The 25,680-nt window shown below is 35.9% G+C and overlaps 2 protein-coding genes across 4 annotated transcripts in view; one reads left to right on the forward strand and one right to left on the reverse strand.

Moving 5' to 3' along the window:
- The first annotated feature begins 294 nt into the window (after positions 1-294).
- On the forward strand, positions 295-4,071 carry LOC140753127 (syntenin-1). Its single transcript, XM_073087520.1, has 5 exons — positions 295-516; positions 934-1,179; positions 1,845-2,173; positions 3,235-3,498; positions 3,748-4,071. Exons 2-5 carry the CDS (start codon positions 940-942, stop codon positions 3,794-3,796), a joined length of 882 nt encoding a protein of 293 aa, XP_072943621.1. The 5' UTR covers positions 295-516; positions 934-939; the 3' UTR covers positions 3,797-4,071.
- Positions 4,072-5,876: 1,805 nt separating this feature from the next.
- The window catches only part of LOC140753453 (sterol O-acyltransferase 2), a 37,728-nt gene continuing 17,924 nt past the window's right edge, over positions 5,877-25,680 (reverse strand). For all 3 annotated transcript variants that reach the window (XM_073088058.1, XM_073088056.1, XM_073088057.1), the window contains 7 exons: positions 20,114-20,250; positions 15,137-15,279; positions 13,709-13,838; positions 12,734-12,880; positions 11,664-11,801; positions 8,149-8,326; positions 5,877-6,188 (listed from right to left, as the gene is read on the reverse strand). In XM_073088058.1, the coding sequence (XP_072944159.1) occupies positions 6,031-6,188; positions 8,149-8,326; positions 11,664-11,801; positions 12,734-12,880; positions 13,709-13,838; positions 15,137-15,279; positions 20,114-20,250 (1,031 nt within the window). In that variant the 3' untranslated portion in view covers positions 5,877-6,030. The remainder of the gene's footprint in view (positions 6,189-8,148; positions 8,327-11,663; positions 11,802-12,733; positions 12,881-13,708; positions 13,839-15,136; positions 15,280-20,113; positions 20,251-25,680) is intronic.

Here is a 25,680-nt window from a genome sequence, read left to right on the forward strand (position 1 = left end):
TAATATAGAAAAAAATTAAACTTGACGTTCCTATAATTAAACAAAAAAAAACTTGTGAAAACTATATATTTTACATTGAATTTAGATTCTATCACAGAAATTTAAAAATATGTGAAAGCTCATGAAGTTTATCTCAATAGTGTCAGTTTTATATTGCGATTAATTTTAGTTAAATAATTTAAGGCGAGTCCTTTAAATAATAATAATGTGGTATAATATATTCGGCAATTTATTTTAATATATTCGGCAACTTAAAAATTAACCAGCGGCAACACTGTTTTGACTGACAAACAGGACAAAGTGTGTTGACAATAATATCTTGATCCTTGGCCCGTTCATCATTGGTCAATTTGGTCAATGGGCAATTCCCGGATTGCTATTGACTCATAACTATAAGCCATAAACGCAGATATTATTGTGTTTCAGAGTGCTTTGCCGTGCCTGTTCTCTATTATATTAAACTTGTGCTGTTATATTTCTTTGGATATAATTTTTGTGTGCTTATAGGAGTTATAGGTGAGTAACACATTAAACTTATTTGTGCAAGATTTCAATAGGTTTCCTTGCAACTACTAATTTACCTATCGCACAATAAAATACGTTATTTAGGTATGTAATTTAGTGGTAGGCATATGATATTTGCGCGTGTGTATCGTAATTTCATTATTGTTCTAGCTGGGCACGGGTTTAGGCTATATTCCACCTCGCTGGCCAGGTTCGAATTGGTAGACTTTACACGCCTTTTTGAATATATTTTTTCCAATAAATGTTTTCCGTCACAGTTATAACAAGTGATCATTATTTTTCACCACGCTTTTATCATGGAATACAAACCATTAGAGGGGCGTGCTTGAAATTAGAACTTCGACTCTCGATTGAGAGTTCGAGTTTCAACCAGTTAGCTAATATTTTAATAGGACTCCTTCTTTTAAGGTCACCATGTCTCTGTATCCGTCGCTGGAGGATATGAAGGTGGACAATATGGCGCGGGCGCAGATGGCTCAGCACCAGGCGCCGGCTTACCAGCAGCCTCCACAATACCCGCAACACCCTCAGCACCCACAACATGCACCACCAACTGCCCCACGGACCATGTACCCTGCCCTACAGGACTACATGGGCCTCGAGCTCTCATCTGATGTGATTGCACGGAACATGCCCGAGTATCAGGTGCAGACGGTTGGTATCCATTGCTCCTTTGTTACAAAGCATTGTATAAAACTATCTCTATTTCTGTTGAGGGGAATACTCAAAATATAAGGGAGCATTGTCTCTTTGTTGCAAATTTGTAACGTGTACAAATACATACATTTCTATCTAAGCGGAATGATTCAAAAGTCATTCTATTTAGAGAGAATGTAAAAAGACTGTAGAGTTAAAAAAACTATCACAACAACTGGTACTGAAAAAAAAATTGGTATAATTATGACGTGGTTAGATGTCTGACATATTGCTTCAATAATTATGGTGCAATAAAACCTAACCACATTATAACCAGTCATTGGTGTGAATCACACGAATTAAACTTTCGAATATAGTAATTAAGTAAATTTGTTAGTTTTTAAAGCCAAAATCCTCTTTGGCCCATTGCAGCAATGAAGTAAATAAGTAAATATTACTCATACATTCTACAATCTAAAACGCCAATTTATCTGCATGAAGATAATTCAAACTCATAACATAGTAAGCTATGCAAACAATTAGCACATGCATTGTTTGTTATACAATGTTCTTATACAGTTAGTTTGTAACTGTAATACTTTATAGAAATGACTGTACATTATTTATCTTTGAAATTATAATGTCTCCAAACAAACACATTATAACTTGACTCATGTTTGTAGGTCCAACATGGTACAGTCAGCAACGTTGTGGCACCATTGTCAGCTCAGTCCACTACTTTGGCCAAAGCTACTGTCACCCAGGCCATAAGACAAGTGGTGCTATGCAAGGATAGGGATGGCAAATGCGGTTTGAGACTCCACTCGGTGAACAATGGAGTGTTTGTGTGCTATGTTGGCGCTGGCAGCCCTGCCGCTCTCGCTGGTCTGCGATTCGGAGATCAGATACTGGAGATAAACAATGTTGCACTCGCGGGAATGAGCATGGAACAGTGCCATGCTTTGCTGAAAAAAGCCCCAGTTAATGGGATTGTGATGGCAGTCCGTGACAGGTAATCATTTATGTATCATCGTATTATTAATCGTATCATTAGTATTATTAATATCAATACAAATTGAATCTTCAATAGTAAAAAGTTTCGCAATTTTATTAGGGTATTCCTAGTACAAAATAGTGTATAGAACATTTCCATTCGCCACTATGTGCACACATGCCATGGTATGTCATTTGAATTATTTTTTTTTATAATATAAGAGTAGCAGACGAGCATGCAGTCCACCTGATGGTAAGTGACTACTGCCGCACATGAGCATCAGTAATCAACCCCGGATAGGATTAGATATTCCTACCTGAGGTCGGCCATAGATGCGCCGCTACCCCTGAGGAATAAGCTGGAATGCCTCGGAAAAGTCTGTCTCCCTTACCACGCCTTTCAAAACAGAACACAGCAGCTAACACTACTGTTATTAGGCAGATATAGGCGTGGCGGTGGTGCCGCCGGAGTCGAACCACAAAGGCTTCTACCACCTTCAAATATTCTGAATATTCTGAATCTGAACTTATTAATGGCTTCTTAATTAGATAAACTTTTTACATGGCTTAATACTTTTTTTTAATTGAAGCCATTTGTTAAATGGTAATTGTACACCAATGACTCACCCAGATAATTTTATATTAAATGCGTAATTTACCGCATGTTTCTACATAATTTCTGATAATGCAAGAATTTGTAATGAGGTTATTATAAATAAAGTTGTGGAAAGTGATTTAGAAAATGGGTAGAGCAACACACTTGATGTAATTTACTAATTGAACCTGAAATCAGCATCTTTGGGTGCCAGCTCCTTTACACACTCATCAGGCATACCTCAGGCAATTGTCCTAGTCCACAGGAATGTTAATACATCTGTGATTGGCTGGTGGATCCATGGGCGACTGTGGCTATTTACATGCTTGTTTCCTATGTTGTTAATATTATAAAGAAAAATAGTTACTTAACTTCACAATGACTATTCAGTTCAATTCTTTTCATTTTTGAAGGGTAGCAGACAAGATTCTATCAATAAAAATCGTTCAACTAATAAATTTCATATGAGTCTGTTATTATTTCAGGCCATTCGAGAGGACTGTAACCCTTCACAAGGATTCCCTTGGACATATTGGATTCCAATTCAAAGACGGAAACATTGTTGGTTTGGTGAAGGATTCCTCAGCCGCTCGCAATGGATTGCTTACCGATCATCAACTATTGGAGGTTAACACAATAAATGTGGTCGGCATGAAAGATAAGGAGATATCTAAGGTCATTGATGAAAGCCCATCTGTTGTAAACATCACCATAATTCCGCACTACATTTATAAACACATGATAAGCAAGTAAGTATGTTTTATTATGTACGTATTTCATGTTTGGTTGGCGTACACAAAGATAATGTTTTTCTGCCTTAACAAAGCTGGTTAAAAACACGATATTTCCTAAACCTCAATGGACAATACCTTAGCATTTACATTTAATTAAATATGTCAATATGTTGCTCTGTATATTCATAGATTATGTGGCCAAATGATATTAAGAAATGTGTAATGTTTATTATATTTCTGTAATAGTAGTGTTTTATTTTACAGGATGTCGAGTTCTCTGTTCAAGGAGTTGGACCGCACTCCTGCTGTCTAATACAAGCTCTATCCCCAAGCAATGAAGGAATGGTGGAAGAAAGGGTATGGACTGGGAAGTTTGAATTCGACCAAGGTTAAGCCACAGCACCAACTTTTTCTAACGTGAAATACTCAGTGGAAAGTTGTGTATGCAGACATGTGAGGTAATTATCTTAGTCCTCAAAAGTGGGAAAGTATCTGTGATCGAATTCAGGTAGAAGCACTAGCGGACTAAGGAGGGGTGGAAGGGTACAGCATGATCCCTTGGGGGCCTCCAAACAGATGCAATCAATTTCTATATGAAATGTGTCTTCGTCTAAAAAAAGCTAGTGAACATCAAACTATCACTATGATATCATCACTAAAATACGTATTTGTTGGTGAAAAATTTGTATAACACAGGAGACTCTATTATAAGACTGGCGGCCTCCAAATTCAACTTTCCGCCCGGGGCTTCCATTCAATATTCCGCCCCGGACCTCACTCATCATTTCCGCCTCGGGCCTCCGACCTTAGTCCGCCACTGGGTAGAAGACCTGTTTTAAATGGAATTGGTTACAGATGCCCATTTTATAAATAAAAACACATAGAAAGAATTATTATACACTTTTTTATATTAGGAACATTATTATCTCTTAAGGGATCTGCAAACGATTGTGTAAAATTTGTTTCTCAAATTTTACGTACGCACAACGTTTCGTACGTTTTTAAAAACATTTTTAAAGCTCTTGTCCAATTATTCACTACAAGTAGATAAGTCAATTTCGTAGCATTTAGTGTTAGTCAGTAAGGCTGTGAAGATTATGGAGCGTCTTATAGTTCGCGCCAAACACCTACTCCCTTTCGAATATCGAAAAGAGCCTTGTCGCAATAGCAAATTGCAGATATTAGCGGGATAAGGACGGCGCGGGATCCTCCTGGCATCCGTCCGCTGCCCGCTCTCGCCCACGGGTACATAGTTACCCTAACGTTACGGAGTATATGCTAACTAAACCTGCGCGAAACAACTTCAGAGTGGACTAGAAGTTTGGCGCGGACTATAACAACAATTGATGAAGAGTTATATTAAAGAGTGTTTATGTGGTGTGTTATATTACTTTAAAATTATGATATATTACAATTTTCGTATTAAAATTTTCACGTTATTATGTATTAATGTAATGTAATAATTGTGATGAGTATTATATTTCTGAAATACTATTGTTATTATTTTCGATAAATATGTGTAATCGCTTTCAATTAGCAGGATACTTTTTTATTTGGGCGTCACATTCCTTAATATATTTTTGAATGTTAGTTTGACTTTAATTTCTATAAATTATGGTACTTCATAAGTGTTACAGTTTTTATATCACTTTTACCCCTTAGTGTTATTGAATTTTTTGTATTTTATATATTCATGTGCTAAGTAGGTATGTGGCCATAGATATATTCGAACTAATAGTGTTACTAAGGATAAATTATGCCAAAAATATTCAACCCGAATTTGGTGCCATGCGCAGAAATAAGATAATAGATTGGTATAATTAACGTAGTATTTCATAAAGGGGTGAGTGCAAATAAAAATGAGGGGTGCTGAAGTGGTCTTGAGGGCGAAGGCTGATTTGTATTTTTCTAATATTTCATATTAAAATCAAAACCTATCTATTACACTGCATTGCATATTTGTCACTATTCCAACCCTGTTTGACTAAAACTGAAATTGAAAATATCGGGATAAGAAAATAATCGACTTTGAAAGTATGGGCTGTAGACGAATATTATTTGAGAATCTGTGCTTTATGCAAAATCTATAAGGTAGGCTGTTAATAGCCGATAATGAACAACTAGCTATTGCTAGTTGTTCATTATCGGCTATTAACTTGTTTTTTTTATACTTCGACGCTACTACTAAAGCAAGCGTTTTATTCTTTGAGATTATAGTATAGTAAAAATTTGATTAATTTACATACGTGGTTGAGTAATTTTGACAAAATTTGTTCATTTATGTTAAGTGTACTATTTTTTGCTATGGAAATAAATTTATAATAGAAATTTTAGACGTGTTTATTATCCTCCCTTCATATTATTATTGAGAAAATAGAAAACAAATATTTAACGTAACAATTTATTGGAAATCTGATACACTTGAGTATTACAGATAATATAAGTAACTATAATAATTATAGATATATCCTTATTTATTTACTCTTCTTTTATCATGTCCAATTTAATCAACATTTTTTTACAGTATTTCAATTACCCACTTTTGCATTAGTAAAATATGTCCAAAGGGTTTTCAAAAGTCCAGTTCGGTTTTAAAACAATTTCCGGACAAGACCAAGATTTTGGAATGAAAAAGCTATCATTTTCCGAAGGCGGGCAATTTTTTCGTGCGAAGTACTCCATTGCGTATAAACTCCATAAAAGTCCTGAAAATAATGATGGTAAATAATTAGTTATATTACTAGTATTTTAACATTTATGGAAATTATAAACAGAAGGTGTAATCTTTATGTACCTACTTATTTCACGGTTGTAATACCGTATGTACTAATGAGATGTTATTTCAGGCAATATACGAAATATTTCAGTAAATAGTACGGGGTACGGATGAATAAATTCGAACTACGCAATATTTAATCATATATTAATTTCTGAATCACGCTATCAAAGTTTTCTTAACATCTTGTAAGGTACATATATAAATTCCGACCTGTATGTACCCTTACCATGAGTTTTCAAAACATCCCACAATTTTACGTTACGTTTACTCAATCCATTATTCTGTTCTTTTTGCTTAGTAGACTGAGTAAACGTAACAATAAGTAAGTGCTCAAGTCTTATTGTCTACCTCACACGTTCGCAAAAAAGAGAAAACAAAACGCCATTTGTCAATTTAGACATTTAATGTTACGTTACTGACACTATAGTTCTGATACAATCCGCTAGGGGCGCTGATTGGAAATTGTATGGGCAAATACGTAAACAAATACCAAAACAGTCATATTTGTCAAAACGTAACTCATGGTAAGGGTACTGAAATTGTTGGAGCACGGCCGCTTCCAGGCATGATCAACCCGGCGGGATATCTCCATTTGCCAAAAATTTAATGAACAGGTCATTATTTGTTTAATTACGTCGCCTTTGTCATGCTCGTTATATTACCTAATTAGTTACCTACTTCCGCTCTTTTGAAGATTTTTTCCCTGGCACAGTTTGAAATTTGAAATTGTGGGTCGGAAAAAATATCGAATTTCGAACTTTTGGTAGACAAAATTAATTAAGATTGGATTTTTTAATAATATACGTTATACATTCCGTAATTCTTTAACCCTTGCCTATATCCTTGTCTATAATAAATACCAAAAAGTATGACATATCATCGTATCGTAAAGTTGTACCTTTTTTTTTGTTAACGAAGGGGAAACCTTCAAAAGGTACCCGGTGCCGTGGGAGCGACACAGGGTTATGTGGGACTCTTACCGCACTAAAACCCCCCCGGTGGCCGTCCTCGGCGCTGCGTAGAGGACTCCGGGATCTCCAGAGGAAGGAGAGGAGTCCTCTTAGCGCGTTGCCCCATCGGGCTCCGCCCAGGTGAGCGTGACGCTCGCCACACCGTCTGGTGTGCACAACGGTATGCGACCACACATACCGCCGTCCTTCCCGGGGTCGCTGTCCGGGCGGTTCGAGCTCCCACTCTTACGACCCACAACCCCGGAGGCCCCTTTTAGTCGCCTCTTACGACAAGCAGGAGATACTGTAGCCCTATTCTGGTCCCGGAACTACAGTGACAGTGACAAATCATCCTATCGTAAGGTTATTCCTACCCAATATGGATGTACGTGTGTAATAACTATTACTCATACAATATTTTCGTATTATAAATTGATACAGGGCGAAACACGCAATACGTACGCAAATCTAATTGTTTCTGCTGTATATCATTGTAACCTGTTTATTTTCCTTGCTTTGTGTATGTCGATTTGATATGACCAATGGTGTTATGATTATATTAAATGGAGTAAATTATTGTTCTAGGTATTACTGCAACTCAAAGATAGGTTCGGTTATTACCTATATCTAAGTATCTACCGATATGTTTATCCAACGTCTTTGTTTCTTTGTTTTGTCATTAATGTTTGAAAATATGCCGTTAATCTTTGATATGATAAGGACGGTCAAATGGAACTCACAAATACATAGTTCATAAGAAAATAATAATAAATTGACTATTATCACCTTAAGTAGGTCCATTTTTAATAATATATGTAGTTCCACCATCTTTTAATTATATTTATTTCCGTATTTATTAATTTTAACTTATAATAGTATTATGTAAATTAATTTTAATAGTAGATAATTTATACTAAAATTGGAAAAGTTACATACCATTGCCTACAAAGAATGCTAGCCACATAAAAAGATTGAAAGCATTCGGGAACCGGAGACCACTCGTGGCTGTAAGGGGCAGCAGCAGGAGTCCTAATACCCCGAATTCTGTCAAGAGCACTGGGTAGAAGAACCCAAATGACAGCGATAGAATCACCTCATGGGCCACTGCTGATATCTAGAAGAAAAAATAAACTGTTATAGAAAATAATTAAAACACTTAGATCTTTCAGTGCGTTTTAGGTAAAGTCCACTGCACTAGTACATACCTACCTACTAGATACCTATATTTTGATATATTTTACTTCTGCAAAATATGATTATTTTACACACGTAAGTTAAACAATAAATTAAATCAAAATAAAATAAGCGATTTCCATGTTGACTACAGATTTCAACATGGATTTCTCAAAATTTTAAATTAATCGGACCGTTCAAAATGGGTAAAAATCGAGTTCAAAGATTCCGTACATACATACAGGTGAATATAATAAAAGCGTGGTAAAAAAATCATGTAATTACAAAAGTTTTAATCAAATTAAATGTCAAAAGTCTCAAACACTATGTCAAATCAATCCGCTAGCATCTTATATAAAAAACTGCAGATTCCGAGGCCTAAACTAAAAACTGGGAGAACTTCCAAAAAACTGTAGATCTACAGTTAAAACCATAGATATATTCTACGTCAGTAGGATAATATATCTATGGTTAAAACTGTAGGGTTGGCTACACTGCGTGGAAGTGACTATGAAAAAAATAGGAAGTGGTCTTTCCACGAATTTAATTGTCTATTGCAGTCATAACTCCGGCCAGTTAAGCATAATCTCCTATTTTAAGAGAGGTTTTTGTCCAGAATGGAATTATACAAGTACGTATAGGTACTCTATACGTACTTGTATAATTCCATTCTGGTACAGAGCATGAGGAAGTTCCCTAACATAATATAATATTAACAAGATACCCAATTAATACACTAGATATCACAGCATTAGATATTCATGACACACGATATTGATGTACCCTGAAAGGGTTGGTACTTTGATCTTTCGTGCTCAAGTTACACAATTCACAGAAGTACCTTCGAACTGAGAAGTTAATGTCAATTGCCCCGACGTACACTGTAACGTAAACTGGTTATTGACCTCGTTAAAATCTAATTAGCAGCTTCATACAGGTCGATCTTAATTACTTGCGGTGCGCAAATAGGTACTTGTATACAATTAGTGTGCTTTATCTTTTGAATAGTGTTTTGTTTGACTTGTATGTAGTTAAGTTGTAAATAACGTTGTTGTTTTAAGGGTGGTAGAACTTACGACTCCGGCTGTACCACCTCCATACCTATTCCTACCCAATAACACAATGTTAAGCGCTGCAGTGTTATGAAGGGTGTGGTATGGGATACATACTTTCCTTAGGGGTAGCGGCGCATCTGTGGTCGACCTAAGGTGGCAAACTTACTTATCCGGGATTGTTTACAGATGTCCGGCAGTAGCTACTTACAATCTGGTGGACTGCATGCTCGTCTGCTACTCCAATATTATCAAAAAATGTGCAAACATTATGCAATGAGGCCGTTGTTACCAATGATAGTTTTCAGGAGTAGGTAGGGGTTGTTCAAAAGGGATTGAACTGTATCAAAGTTATATCATCATCATCAACCCATTAATGTCCCACTGCTGGGCACGGGTCTCCTCTCAGAGTGAGAAGGATTAGGCCATAGTCCACCGCGCTGGCCTAGTGCGTATTGGTAGACTACACATACCTTTGAAAACTTTTTTTTTTAAAGATTTCTCAGGTATGCAGGTTTCCTCACGATGTTTCCCTTCACCGTTTAAGCAAATGATAATTAATTTCTAATACGCACATAACTTCGAAAAATCAGAGGTGCGTGCCTGGGATTTGAACCTCGGACCCCTCGAGCGAGAGGTCGAGTTTCTTAACCACTAGGCTGTCACTGTTATATCAAATCAATCAAAGTTATATCGATGAAGACAATTATTGCCCGAAAATATTAACAAATTTCGCATCTGTGCCTGACTTCGGGTACACTAAATATCTCTTTGGGATTGATATTGGTTTCCACCGATATCCCTATCAAGGGGACGAATGAACGATCATAATACATAATTACAATTAAATGTTGTTATGCTCTTTCAGTTCTATAAAAAATACGATGCTGCGTAAAACATGTAATTTGTCCATTTCCTATAGAAAAATGAAAAGGGACTCTATTGAATTATATCGTAGGTATTGTAGGTACTTAATCGTCGATTGTTCGTAAAGATAGAATTTAGAAATGTCCTTTCAATTCTTGTCTGGCAAGATTTGTGGCGAACATCGTCCGTCTAGACGCTATAATGAGCGACATTGAAAAATAAAAACAATCCGCATTTCTTTCCAATCCTGGATCAGTCATCATTTCGTGTGGGTAACGATGTGTGAACGAATTGACATCATCTATGCATACATTTTAAATTGAAAATTTATTCAGATACCTATAGGTAATCGATTCCTCTTTGTTTACTAGAATTTAAATCTCTACTGTTGTTCAACTGAGACACAATGGGTCGTACCAACAGGTCTCTGTTGGTACAACCCATTGTGTCTCATGGCCCCACCATTGCTGACTAGCAAGGGTGGGGCCATGAGAGGTCAGATCGGGCAGCTTCCCCCTAAAGATTCTTAAAATTATTTTTCACATTGAATTTTCACCGCTTATTGTCGCTAAGAAGGGATGTTGGCCTCCGTAAAATGCAAAAACCAAGCTATAAATAACAAAATGAATGCCGTACCCATAGATTAGTAAAGATTACTCACTCCTAACAAGAAAATGTACCCAGTTTTGAGAATTGAAATAGTTGCGTAAAAAAGTTTTGCCACGTCTCCGTGCTAAAAAGTCCCTAAAATTTTTGAAATTATTATTATAAATTATTTATTTATTATGTAAATTACGCAGTATTAGTTATTTATTCGTAAATTTTCTCTAAAAATGATTTTATTTGTCAATAATTCAAAAAAAGAACTTACTATAATAAGCCATTTGCGGCTTCATTCAATTTCAAGGCGGCGAAGTATCTTTACTAATCTATGGCCGTACCTATGATGCAAAAAAACAACGGCTGGCGATGTGTGCTTACTTTTGTCGAGTTAGGCAGACATAAAGCCAGCGGCCGACTAAGGTTGTTGGAGGTGCGGGGCAGAAAGTTGAATGGAGACCACAAGTCTAAAAAGTTGACTTGATTTTACAAAATTATAAATGTATAATAGACTTATTCGTCAACAAATACGTATGATTCCGGCAACCTTATTTTTCTCTCTGATGTATACACATTTTACAGATTGTTTGGATCTAACGACCTTTTTTAGCAACCATGGTTGGGGCCCCAGAATCGGGGGCTCGGGGCGGACCGCCTCTTCCGCCCCCCCTTAGTCCGCTAGACCATCTAATACTATCTTAAATGGGACAGGAGTTCCACGTTTATAGGGATTGGAGAATAGAGAAAAACGTAACTTACAGTAAAAACTAACAAAGTAGTGAGTGCACGGCCAGCGTACGGTGCGATTGGCTTGTAGAGGTGACTCCGAAGCCACGCATGCACCACCCGGTTCCAAGCTCGGTAGTACTTCGAAAACTGGGAGGTTGTCCACCAATCCTGGAAACAGGACAAATTAGTATTCGTTAACATTAAAAGGATACGATTAAAAGAAAATAAAAAGTGCTAATTATTTTTCCTGGGAGGTACCTTTCTGCCTGAGTAGGTACGTAATGGCGATTCTGGTTTATTTTAATCGATGCAGGTCAATCTTAATCATTATGTAAAAATCTTTCATTTTTTTCATAATGATTAAGGTGTTACATTGATCTTTTAAACGCTGAAAAACTGAAAATAGGTTATATTTGACGAACTGCGAATATTTAGAGTGTTCGAAGTGGATATCAATTCATCAATTTTCTTGGACATTACAATATCACGTCAGCCACGGTTCAATATCGATAAAAATAAATATATTTTGTAGTTTGTATTATCCGCTACAGGTATTATCGTAACATTATAATTAGCTTCACGTTATAATGAATGTTTTTGTCCGCAAAACTATAAGAACAAATAAATATGTTTCCTTATTGTTATCAAAATGTATAAATATAAAATAAACCCAATTAACCCATGAGTATTAATCATGCCGGATGTTTTAACGAACAATAGTATCAATTATTCATAAAGATTAGCTGACTTAAATGTAGGTAGGTATATCTACTATTCGTATCTTGTAGTCACGCTTAGACAATAGATTGTCCTAATAAATTTATGATATTTTCAATTTGTATTTTATTTTTATGTAGCAAATGAGATTACAGTTCATCTGATTGTAAATGGTGACTGCCGACTAGAGTCACCATTAACAACTTTAAATTTATATAGAGTACTGGTCTCTTTGTTTTAAGTAGAAGTTTTATTTTAAGGTTAGTTAGTCTGCCTTTCCACCGAAACGCGGAACTATTTTTAACTAATTATATAAAAATATGGTGGTGTAACCACACTGATTCTATCCTCTTTAAATATTGACGGAGTAAAATAAAAATTACTTCATAAAACAGTCGATCTGCAAATTTGAGCATCTCTGCAAACGCATTGTGCCAAGCGTGCAGCAGGCAGTAGAAGCCACACAAGAAGGATATGACTCCGGGCAGCACACACGAAAACATTCCTCGCACCACAGTTCCGGCTTCCACCTGGAAGTATACATATTTTGGTTACTTTTGATAGGATCCAAATCTAAATGACTAGGTGCATTAACCTGGCTACAACTTATATTTTAACCCGTCGCTGGGCAGGGATCTTTTGCGCAAGAGTGGATAGCCTACAGTGTGAGCAGCACCACAGTAGAGAGCTAAGCAGTGGTGCTGCAGAGAACTAAGCAGTGGCGTTGGCATTGGTGTCTTTTATAATTGGAGTAGGCCTCAATCATTAGGTACTCCAATGCAAATAAGGTACGGATAAGAAAGGTATGGGTTAGAGGCAAATCCGTTTGTTTCGACCGTTCCAGTGTTTTTAAACTATCCATAAGTTCTCCGAAAAGGTTCAACGATTGCTATTCAATGATATGGTTTAAGGTGCCTTTCGAATCAGTTATCGTTGGTTAGAATGTTCTCTTGACCAAGCCTGACGATATTAAACGCGAGGCTATGTGCTATCGTCGGGAACTCAGTACTGACCCACTGCTGGGCACAGGTCTACTCTCAGAATGAGAAAGTTCGTAGTACTCCGCATTGGCCAAGTGCGTTTTGGTAGACTTCGCATATCTTTAAAGTACTTTTTAAGATCTCTCAGGTATGCAGGTTTCCTCACGATGTTTTCCTTCACCATAAAGCTACTGATAATTATTTTCTAATAAGCACATAACTTTGAAAAATCAGAGGTTCCTGCCAGGAATTTGAACCTTAGACCCCTAGAATTTGGGGCCGTGTAATGTACAATAGTAACTTTTTATTGCTGAAATGAATATTTATGAATTGTATTTAAAATTTAATTAAAGTATGTTTTATCTAACAATAGCTTACCTGAGGTTCCTTGCCGTAATCAGACCACAGCGGCAAAATGAAGCGCTCCCATAAGAAACTATTATACAATATAATAGCACCAACTTCTATAAAGTGGAACAGCACTACAATCCATCTGATTGTCTTTGTTCTGCAAATAGAAATGATTATTATTCAGCATATGTTAATGAAATATTCATAAATCACGTATTAAATGTGTCACATAACGAGTTTCTTTTAACTTTCAACAAGATGATGTGAATATATTATTTGTCACAAAACACGGATACTTTGTATGTGTGTGTGTAACTATGTCATAAACACGTAAGGGATTTATGAGATCATTTCATTTTAATCAAGTGTCAAATACAAATTAATATCTATCATTTTCACAATTTCTAATAGTATCAAATTAGTATTTTTTTCCTTTTTGTGAGTGTAATTCTATGCATACAAAAGGATTTTTGTTGTTGTGCTTATAATAGAGTATTATAAAAGAGGTAGTAAAAACCCAAGTTAGTACGAAATGTTTGGGCTTAGATGGATAAGATTAAAATCTCATAGCCCATAGTCCTTTCCGCGAAATATCTTACGAACGAGGAATGAAGGGACCGCTATTACCCAAACGCAGTTACTTTATTGATATTATTGTATACGTTGCTAATAAAATGAAAACAAAACACGATGGATTAATTTGAACCCTTCCTTGTACTAGGGAAAATGTAAAAAGCGACAAAATATGTGTGTGTGTATAATTAAGTAGAGGAGCTTGTCCGGTGTTAAAAGCCAAACAAATGAATGTGTTTCTTAATGAAAAATCAAATTTTCTTCGACAACTATGTGGGAGAATGCTTAATTTCATATATAAATATTCCGTTTTTAAAGTCACAATATATTAATTTCGAACTACCGCTCCGTATTAACAATTGGCTACCTGTATCATGGTATAAAAAAGGGGCGCGCAACTGTCAACAGATCAGAAGTTGTCCAATAGTGGGCACGGCACGGTGGTGCTCTGAACTGTTTGGTGTTTTGCTTGGGTGTTATTGTTACTATAGTGGCATTAACGCTTATTCATTTAATTATTTTAACTATATTTTTATAAATATTGGTTAAATTAGTTGAATCGAAATACCATTCCTCTACCTACCGGCGCGCCCACAACTACACATAGGGTGCATTTAAAATTATTATAACTGCAATAAAATCTTAGAATCGTTATTAAAAGTTGAGCCTTATGGTAATCAGGATGCAGTAGAGGCTTTGCTACTAAGACAAGTGGAAATGTCTGTAAGTTCTCCCTTATTCACACACTTCTATTAAAACATTTTAGTTTTATAGTAGAAATAGATGTGGCGGTGTTACTGCAGTCGAACTACGAGGGGTTGATTTGCCTTTGAGAAGCTTTTTTACTCAAGTTCAGATATAAACGTAAATTTCTTGATATACCTGGGATATTCATCTTTGTAGACAAGTGTAGGGGCGAATAAGAAGTACAAGTAGTGTTTGAAAGATGGCAGTGGTGTAGTGTCGCTGTAGCACCTTTCAGCACATGCTACGGCCGCTGCGTGTATCTTCATTGTGAATCGAAACTGAAAAAAGAAAAATCTGTACATACTAAAATACATCAAAATGTACATGATGGTTGATTTAACTAATATTTTGTTACATTTAAATCATTATCTCAAAATTTGCAAAGGTATCGAAATTAGTTAAACGCTTTCTACACTCACAGCCCCACACTAGGATTCCCTATGTCGTGGGTGCCATGGACACACACATAGACAAATACACAAACACCCAGACCCAGAAACAGAAATCTAAATTCATCATTTAGACATCTGTCTGGCCGGGGATCGAACCCGGGACCCTATGCGCGTCAGACCGGTATGGTGGCCGCTCCGCCACGCGGGTCGTCAAGTTAAGTTTGCGTGTTCCACAGTTGGGTTGATGATTATGATGATGATGATGATGATGATAATGATGAGTCTTTAATAATTGTGTATCTTTCTGTTCTGATACAAACATTGATTTATCCATACAGACTCGTGGTTCAGATGTCCACAACTAGATGACATTAGTACAACCTTTACCACGCTGCTTGAAAACAGATTGGTGGTGGATGGTACGGGTTAGTGATTAGCTTAAAGATGGTGATGGTGATAACAGTTGACTATACTTCTTTTCAAAAAAAAAATAATAATCATACGCACAATAACTGTTCCCAGTACCGATAAGTTATCATAAAGAGAACAGTCAATTACTATTGCAAATGGTCTTGATAGATGTAATAATGAACAACGATAATGAACAAAGCAATGCTAAAAGGTTTCTTATGTGAAAATCTGCAAGTGAGTAGTGTTTGCTATCGACATGTCGGTTTATTGATGGGGTTACTTGCCTTTTGTTTGTTAGAAACTGAATCTATTCAAACAATAAGCTTTGATATAATGAAATGAAGCAGATACTTAATAAATTATTTTTTATTATTTTCGTTTTTGTGCGACTTTATTTTAAACAACACTTGATGTTTTTATTTAAATTGATTTTTTTAATCTGATTTTTTCATCATAAGCGTTTGTATTATGTCCAATATTGCAAAATGACGCGTTCTACACTCAGAGTCCTACACTAGGATAACGTGGGTGCCATGGAGACAAATAAAGACAAATACACAAACACCAAGACCCAGAACAGATATCCAAATTTATCATCCAGATGTCTGTCTAGCTGGGGATCGAACCCGGAAATCTTGGCGCGTCAGACCAGTATGATGACCGCTCCACGCGGGTCGTCTGCAAGAAGAAGGTATATAAACGCCGAATTTTATGATTTCTAAAGTCAGCTAAAGAAGTCTATACCACTCCTATCCGATACATTAGCGAAAAATAGTAGAAGCCTTAATTAGTGGTTCGACTACGATGGCTCTATCATTATTTATACTTATTTTGTATTTAAGACCGCTTTAAGCGCTGCTTTGTTCTAGTTTTAAATGTGTGGACACTTAAAGGCTTTCAGCAACATCTAAGATACATTTTAAGCATGATTCTAATCATATTTCAATTTCAAGACTTACAATCATATTAGAGGTCAGATATGTATTCTTTGCTACCTCAATCAAAAAGTATTCATATACTCGTTACATGAACCTTATAGGCTATACATTTAATGGTAATGTATGGAGATTTTAAGACTTGGGATCCTAACAGTACAGTAATTGCAGGGGTCAGGTGGTTACGGAACTTGTAGGTAATGGGGTTTTGGTAGCAGCCGGCGCAGATGCCGTTATTTACTGGCGAGCTGACAAGGGTCCAGCTGATTTATGTTACAATTCACTTTCGACGTTGTTTTGCCCCCTTCGCACATATTTCAAACATTTTTTGCAACCGCTAATCTAAAGTGACGATTAGTCACTGCACATTAAATAATTCGATGATATACTAATGTGATGTTTGAGTTGGCAAGTTGTGCATTGGTTTAAATATGCCTGTCATCTAGTTACCAAACGAACAAGCAATTTAGCTGAAAGTAACTTCAGCTTATGGATTCTAAATCCACATCCATAAACTGGAACACAGCAGGGCTACATTGCTACATTTGAACTAGGAAGCATTGTATTACCGAAATATAAAATAAAATATCTACACTAATATTATAAAGAGAAAAACTTTGTTTGTTTGTTTGGTTGTAATGAATAGGCTCAAAAACTACTGGACCGATTTTTAATAATTCTTTCACCATTCGAAAGCTACATTATCTACGAGTAACATAGGCTATATTTTATAAGAAATATATTTGATAAACAGATTTTGAGGCGGTACAAAGTTTGCCGGGTCAGCTAGTACTGAATAATTTAATATTCGGTTTCAATTAACCTAGTAACTCTAATATTTAATTAGTGCTCAAAATATTGTCATTATCATTCAATGCGGTGTTTAACAAAATAAGTTAGTGTAAGTGTGAAAGTTTAATAAAATAAGTGTGTAAGAAAAAAATATATTTTTCTGTTTAGACACATAGGCGATATAAAATCACGTAGCCAAAAAGTATAAACCTATGGTCAAATCACTGTTCATAGTTTGATCGTACTAAGTAACTCAACTTAAGTATGTTGTAGAAAGTGTATTGAGCATTGTTAAAATTGGTATCACATCACATAACATTAGAATCACGCAAGTCTTCTAAATTACTGGGTCTAATACCTACGGTGGGCCTTGAACGTGTTTTCCATTCCGGCCGAACACTTTACTAATTAGGGGCATTAAACCGAATGTACGCTCTATAAAGTATAGTTCGGTAACCAAATTGGTAGTCAGTAGGAAAAATAAAGAATCATTGCCTTAGTAGATTGCCTACTAAGTACCTATAATGTTTTTTTATAAGTAGCAAACGAGCATTTAGTCTACCTGATGGTAAGTGGCTACTGCCGTCAAAGACACCAGTAATCAACCCAAGATAAGATAAGAAACCCTGCCTGAAGTCACCGTTGCTACTCCTAAAGACTATACCTTTTAAACTAGAACACAGCAACCTAATGACTCCTGTTATTAAGTAGAAATAAGAGTGCCGTGTGGCGATGGTGCCTTTTAAGTCAAACACAAAGGTTCTTCCTTCAAAAAGTAAGATAATTGTATAAAAAGGCTAATTTGTAATGTTAGATGTCAGTTGTGAATAAAAATTAAATAATATCTTTTAGGACCTTTAGTTAGAAATTCCTCAGTGACATATTTTTACGAGTAAGGGAAATGTTTAAAAAGGTCGCCAGATGGAATAGTTGTTAAAATTTAAGGCCGTCAGTGAAAAAAGGTCGATCGTAACTGGACGGAGTTTGAGGGCGGTTTAATTTTAGGGGGAAATAGTTGGCGGAGTTGGCAACACTGCCAATTTGCCCGGTTTGGTGGTTCGGATAGTTTTATTACAGGTGAAGCTGCTCCATTTATTGCAGTACCTAAATCATCTTCTTAAATGTGAAACGGTGCATGTCAAAAAGAAGTTTATAACATTTGGAAAAATAAGTTTCCATTTTATATTTTTACATATTTTCGGTACTATTAAAATTAAGATAATCAAAATTATACATGGGTATGTGTATTAATAATGACATGGATACTTTTTTGGCACACTTCTAGCGATAGTTTTAAATCTATGTAGTCATTATCGTCACATCATTAATAACATTACCATCCCACTGCTGGGCACGGATTTCCTCACAGATCAGAAAAGAATCCCTTAAATCTTTATACCCTCTTGATTTGAAGGTGGTAGAACCCTTTGTGGTTCGACTCCGGCGGCACCACCGCCACACCTATTTTTACCTAATAACAGCAGTGTAAGCCGCTGCTGTGTTCCGGTTTGAAGGGTGTGGTAGGGGAGACAGACTTTTCCGAGGCGTTCCAGCTTAGTCCTCAGGGGTAGCGGCGCATCTGTGGCCGACCTCAGGTAGGAATATCTAATCCTATCTGAGGTTGATTACAGATGTCCATGGGCGGCAGGAGCCACTTACCATCAGGTGGACTGCATGCTCGTCTTCTACTCCTATATTATATAAAAAAAAAACATACATCTACAAAACTGTGCTACAATTCTAAAACGTCTAAGTATTAATTCATCTGCGTTGTAATTAACTGTGGAAGTAGAGAATCACACAAATGATTAATGAAAGCCACTACTGTGTACGTTAATTGAACAATAATAATTCTAATATCAGCCATTAACCTTGTCCCTGACCTTATTCCGGATGTTGAATTTAATTTTCTAATCACTGTCGATTTTGCATATCCCATCTTCTATGTATATTGAGTAAAAGTAAGATACAAACTATATTATAAGTTTAAAACTCATATTCTATGTCAATATCTTTAATTAAGCATTTTATTTCAATTAAATTCCTTTAATTTATCTCATTTTTATTTCAATTATCATTACCGTCGACTTCAAGCCTTTATGGTCCTACTGCTGCCGCTAAACCGATTTCAACGAAACTTTGTGAGTCTGTAGGTTGTTTCCAGCTCGAAAAATTGTATACTTCTGGACAATAAGTGATGATGTTGTAAAAAAATACCATTGGTTAGTGGAAGCCAAAATATGGTCCAAAAACGATTTTAATTTTAGAGGGCGGTGAGTCGTTTGAAAATGACGATTTGCGTGTAGCTTTGAGTAACAATATTAGTCCTAGGACAACCGAACTAGTGAAGAAAATACAGGCTCAGAAATAAAATTAATACAAAAAACAAAAGTTTATCCTATAATATTGTTGTTTTTTATCTACTTTGTATTATGTTTCTATTGAGTTTTTAATTAAGGTTCCAGTTTGATAATTAGTCGTTTTTTATTATACCTATACATAGTGGTCCCTGCTAAAAAGAATGACATAGATTGGTCCCTAAGCAAGAAAAGATTGGGAACCCCTGGTTCCTGGGAGCTCACCATTTCACAAGTGACTGTGACGCACGATGCCAACGCCAGGTGTTTGCCGGCCAGGTCCCACACCGGTATCGCAATCAGCGCAATTTCCATGCTCGCTAGGCACAACACGCCAACTGCTGTCCAGATGTAACGGGCCGCTGTAAATTAAATTGGAACTGTAAATCGTTGGAATAACCTTGTTTCAGACAGTATCAGACAGTTGTATAATTGTGTTTTGTATCATTGGAGTAGTAGACGAGTAAGTCTTAAAAACTTTTCGAAAACGTAGCAACGATTTACTTAAATAAAATTTAAACTCAATTGAACTGTAAATTTTCACGGCCATCTCTTAATCGGTGTGATTACTGTATGAATTAACCAAATATTTTGATATAATGATGATATTTAGACAGATTACAACATATTTAAATTAGGTGTTTCAACTTCAAACATTTTGTTTATTTATTTTGTGTGTGGATATCTATAACGAATCCCATATTAAACAAGAACTATTCGAGAATATCATAGATGAGGATCTAGTCATTCCCCTCATATCTAAAATATCTATCCACACACCTTTTATAAAGCAGTACTTTCATATATTTGTGAGTGTAACTTTCTGAATGATGAGGCATCTTTTACATTTTTACTTTATTTGTCAGTTGTTTGTAAAAAAGTTTGGCCTGGTCACCATACGCTAAAAGTTTTTGGTCGACAAATTCTTATTATGTATGTATTTTCTGATGGGAAAATCTTACTGGAGCGGAAAGATACAAGAGTTTTAAGAGTATTCGTCATATTTTTAAATGATTTTCATTACCCTATTAAGAAATACATGGACTCAGTATTTTACTACATCTATACTAATATTATAAAGAGGAAATCTTTGTTTGTTTGTTTGGTTGTAATGAATAGGCTCAAAAACTACTGGACCGATTTTAAAAATTCTTTCACCACCAAAGCTACATTATCTACGAGTAACATAGGCTATATTTTATATGAAATATATTTGATAAATAGATTTTGAGGCGGTACAAAGTTTGCCGGGTCAGCTAGTGTTAGAATAAAATGGAGAGACTCAATATATTCGTGAATTATGGAAATCACTTTTACGTATCGTATCGTATTATATAATAGCAATATCGTATCGTGTATGTATGTGCTTTCCTAAACTTCGTACGCCTTTAGTACATGTTAAAAGGAAACTTGCATCGTAGATGTAACTTTGCTTGGATGTAGAAAGTTTTAAGTTGTTTAATCTGATCCAAATTTATGAGCTCATATTTTATTTCCGCATGAACTTTGCTTAACTTTTGAGCTATTAATCTTCTATTTTGTCAGAGATAGCTGTAAAGATAGCTGAGAAAAAATCTAAACTCTAGGGGATTAAGTAGTACCTACCTAGTAGGTAGGTAGGTATATGTGAAATGTGAGTAAATCGCAGAAAAAATATATCAATGCGATTTTTTAAATTACGTTTATACTCATTTAGATCTTTATTTATATTCCTTTTACTAACAGTAAGCACAAGTAAAATATACTTAACACTTTAATTATAAAGAGATTCTCACAGATAAAATTATATCGGACGTAAAACGACATTAAGGTAACGTAAGCATGTTTTTTGAGCCGTAAAATTTCTGCCTGAGTAAAACTTTAAATACCACTAATCTATTTAGTTGTTCACTGGGACGTGTATGTGCAACCGAGTGATCTGAGCTTATAAAGAGCGGAGGTTGCACTAGGAAGATGTGCTGCAGTGTACTCTAAAATAACACCGTGCTAGGTCATGCATAATTTAAAAATGTATAACGAAAACTTGTGATGGACTTTTCAACTCTCCGCGAATAAAAATCGCACGGAACTTATTCAATTTCTTTAAAGTTTCATGCTGATACGCTATCTAGCAACCAAAAAACAGTGGTTAAGAAAGTTGGCCTCTCGATCGAGGGGTCCGAGGTTCAAATCCCAGGCACCTCTGATTTTTCAAAGATATGTGCGTATTAGAAATTAATTATCACTTGCTAAACGGTGAAGGAAAACATCGTGAGGAAACCTGCATACCTGAGAGATTTATAAAAAAAATCTCAAAGGTATGTGAAGTCTACCAATACGCACTTGGGCAGCGCGGTGGACTATGGCTTATCCTTCTCATTCTGAGAGGAGACCCGTGCCCAGCAGTGGGACAGTATTGGGTTGTTGTTGAAGCTATCTAGATGTAACGTATAAAACGTGCATAAACTATTGTAATTATTTCGCGTGCACTGTACATGAGTACATACATGAAGTGAAATTTCTTAAAAATGAGAATAATTTTACCAACAAAACAAAGAAACATTTTTTTTTATGAAATACGTAATATTTTTATTAATTAACCATTTGTTCAAACACAGCAGTAGTTCGTAAGAAAATGAACCTAAACACGACGTTAGATTTAGGGTACCGTTTTTATCCACAGACGGTGAAGTGTGAGTGTACACGAATCGTGGTAGACAAAATCATATTTTAATAGACTCGTTCCACAGTACACTTTATATATTAGATTACTTTTTTATTTGCCACGGTACAAGTCTCTTTGTCTGTAGGTAGATGAAATGAACCCTAAAACGTATTGTTTGTAATTTTACTCTCAATTCTTGACCAATTATCAAATCAAGATTCCCTTTAAATACTCAATTGTATATTTACATATAAATATAGAATAGAGTATTAAATATAGGCCAGCCAATGAGTCAACATTACACATTTTATTTAAAGTTTCATCATCAACATATTACTTGATACGGGTCTCATCTCAGAATGAAAAGGGTGTAGGTCATAGGTTATTAGGTCAAGTCATTATACCGGTAGGTTGCTCAAACCTTTGAAAGTTATTGAGAACTCAAGCATGTAGGTTTTGTCGTGATGTTTATCTTCAACGGTAAGCAAGAGATAAATTGGTCATTTTAGTACATATAAAACAGTGATAGCAACGGTCTAAACGCCCTCTCAATCGGGGGTCCATATAATCAATACCAGGCATGAACTTCTAATTTTTCGCTTGCTATAATGTGAAAGAAGAATATAACATATACCAGATAAAGAAAGAAGTTACACTTCTTAATAACTTTAAGAAGTTATTCGTTAGGTCGCAACGCAACTGTGGCCGATCTCCGGAGTACTATTTTCGTATAATACTTTTTGAAGGTGGTAGAACCCTTTGTGGTTCGACTCCGGCGGCACCACCGCCACACCTATTTCTACCTAATAACAGCAGTGTTAGGCGCTGCTGTGTTTCGGTTTGAAGGGTGTGGTAAGGGAGACAGACTTTTCCGAGGCGTTCCAGCTTAGTCCTCAGGGGTAGCGGCGCATCTGTGGCCGACTTCTGGTAGGAATATCTAATCCTATCTGGGGTTGATTATAGATGTCCATGGGCGGCAGTAGCCACTTACCATCAGATGAACTGCATGCTCGTCTGCTACTCTTATATTATATAAAAAAAAATATGGGGTTGACTAAAGATGTTCATGGGCGATGGTTGCCACTTATAGTTCACGTAAAACTGTTAGTCCGCTCTGAATATAGAAATGAATCGCGTTGCCATAGCAAAATGTATGATTACACCTGCTCGTAACAACTTCAGAGCGGACTAGCTTGGCGCGGACTATACCTTCAGGTTGACTGCATGCTTATTTATTATTAAATTATAATAAAAATATCACTTCACTTCGAATATTGATAATAAATTACTAATAAACTGTTTTGAAGAACTAAAATGAAACGATTCGTAGCATATTTTAACTAGTACCATTTAATTGCTTATATTACTTACACGCGGCACCTAATTAAAAAGCTGCAAACTTTTTAGTACCGAATCTATTGTTTGTTATTGAAAAGTCATAAAACTCATAAATATTGAAATAAAAGCTTGATTTGTTTACACTCTGTCTCATAAGTTTAGAAAATGTAAGTAAATCTCGAAAGATGGATAGAGTTTGATGTGAGTATTAGTCATCCATCAAAATTCTAGACATGAAGAAAAATTTGCTTTTTACATTTGGCACGTGTATTGTAAATATCGGCAGTTTCTAAGAAATCATAAATATAGACACGTGATTGTTGTCTCCACTGGATTGTAACATCCCATCATTTTATGGGAACTGTAACGGAGAATTTTAAGATAAAGGTGGTAGAAACCTTTGTGGTTCAACTCCGGCGGCACCACTGTCACACCTATTTCAGCCTATTAACAGTAGTTTCGAGCGCTGCTGTGTTCTGGTTTGAAGGGTGTGGTAAGGGAGTCATACGTTTCTGAGGCGTTCCAGCTTATTCCTCAGGGGTAGCAGCGTATCTGTAACCGACCTCAGGTAGGAATTTGTAATCCTATCTGGGATTGATTACAGATGTCCATGGGCGGCAGTAGCCACTTACCATCAGGTGGACTGCATGCTCGTCTACTACTCCAATATTATAAAAAAAATTGGTTTAAACCATTTGTTAAACCCAAAACACAAAAAAAATGTATTGTGCTTGCATGATATAACTCCGCCTCTACCATAACTAATTATTTACATATAAGTACTTCCGTGTAAGGTTCTACATGAATCAATTTTGGATAACCGAGATTTGAATCTACAAATCGGTAAGCAACCCTAAATAAACCCGAATTAGATTAGAAACAGTCCTTCTGCCCAAAATTCGTCTGGACGAGATCGCTGCTTTAAAGATAAGACTGCCTTTAGTAAAAGACTTTGTAAGTATTTGGGGTGTACCTATTTTGGACCGGCTGAAATACTGATAATAAATAAAGAGTAATTCAAAATTTGGAATGTTCACGTTTCTGTCAGTACATACATAATGTATGTCATAATTTGGAGTTCGTCACGGGCCGTTATAATTATAATATATTTTATTACCTAGGTCCTGGAAGGTCATTTTGGAAGCCGCGAGTGTGTTGCATCATGGAAAACCGGTCGCCAAAGGAAGCAGAGCACCACTATTCGGTATTTATTTGTTGTTTTCACCTACATTTATTCTCACTAGCGCACAAGGATCAAAACTACATTTCGGATAAAACCAGCGCCCTTAAATTCACTGTTTATAACCTAGCATTGCTTTTATACACATTTTTGCTACAAAAAAGAGATCGAGAAAATTACTAAGATAGACGTATCATGTAAGAAAAGCCATTATTGCTGGAGGAGCCTATTTTGGTGTATATAAAAATGTCAGTAAATATAAATGGTGTGTAATCTGTGTTGTAGTTTAATAAAAGGTATGTAGGTGAAAACACAAATTACTAGGTCTAATAATTTTTTACGGGTATTTACGTTACTGTGGGGTATATTATTTTTGCAACATATTATGTACCTAAATCTCATTCGTTGGCAGGCCTTACAGCCAACAGCTTGACTTTAACTTTTGATTTTAATTTAATTTCATAACTATGAAATTATTTTTATTTATTTATTTACTCTTTATTGACCATGTTAAAAACAGTGTGGTGCAAAAGGCGGACTTAATGCTAAATAGCATTTTCTCCCCGTCAATTATGTTAATATCCGAGACATGTGTTGTTCGATACTTTTGTGGGAGTTATATAGACTACA

Source organism: Epargyreus clarus, unplaced genomic scaffold (assembly GCF_041222505.1).
Source record: "Epargyreus clarus isolate Ecla_fem2 unplaced genomic scaffold, WU_Ecla_fem_2.2 ptg000026l, whole genome shotgun sequence".
Taxonomy (NCBI): Eukaryota; Metazoa; Arthropoda; class Insecta; order Lepidoptera; family Hesperiidae; genus Epargyreus; species Epargyreus clarus.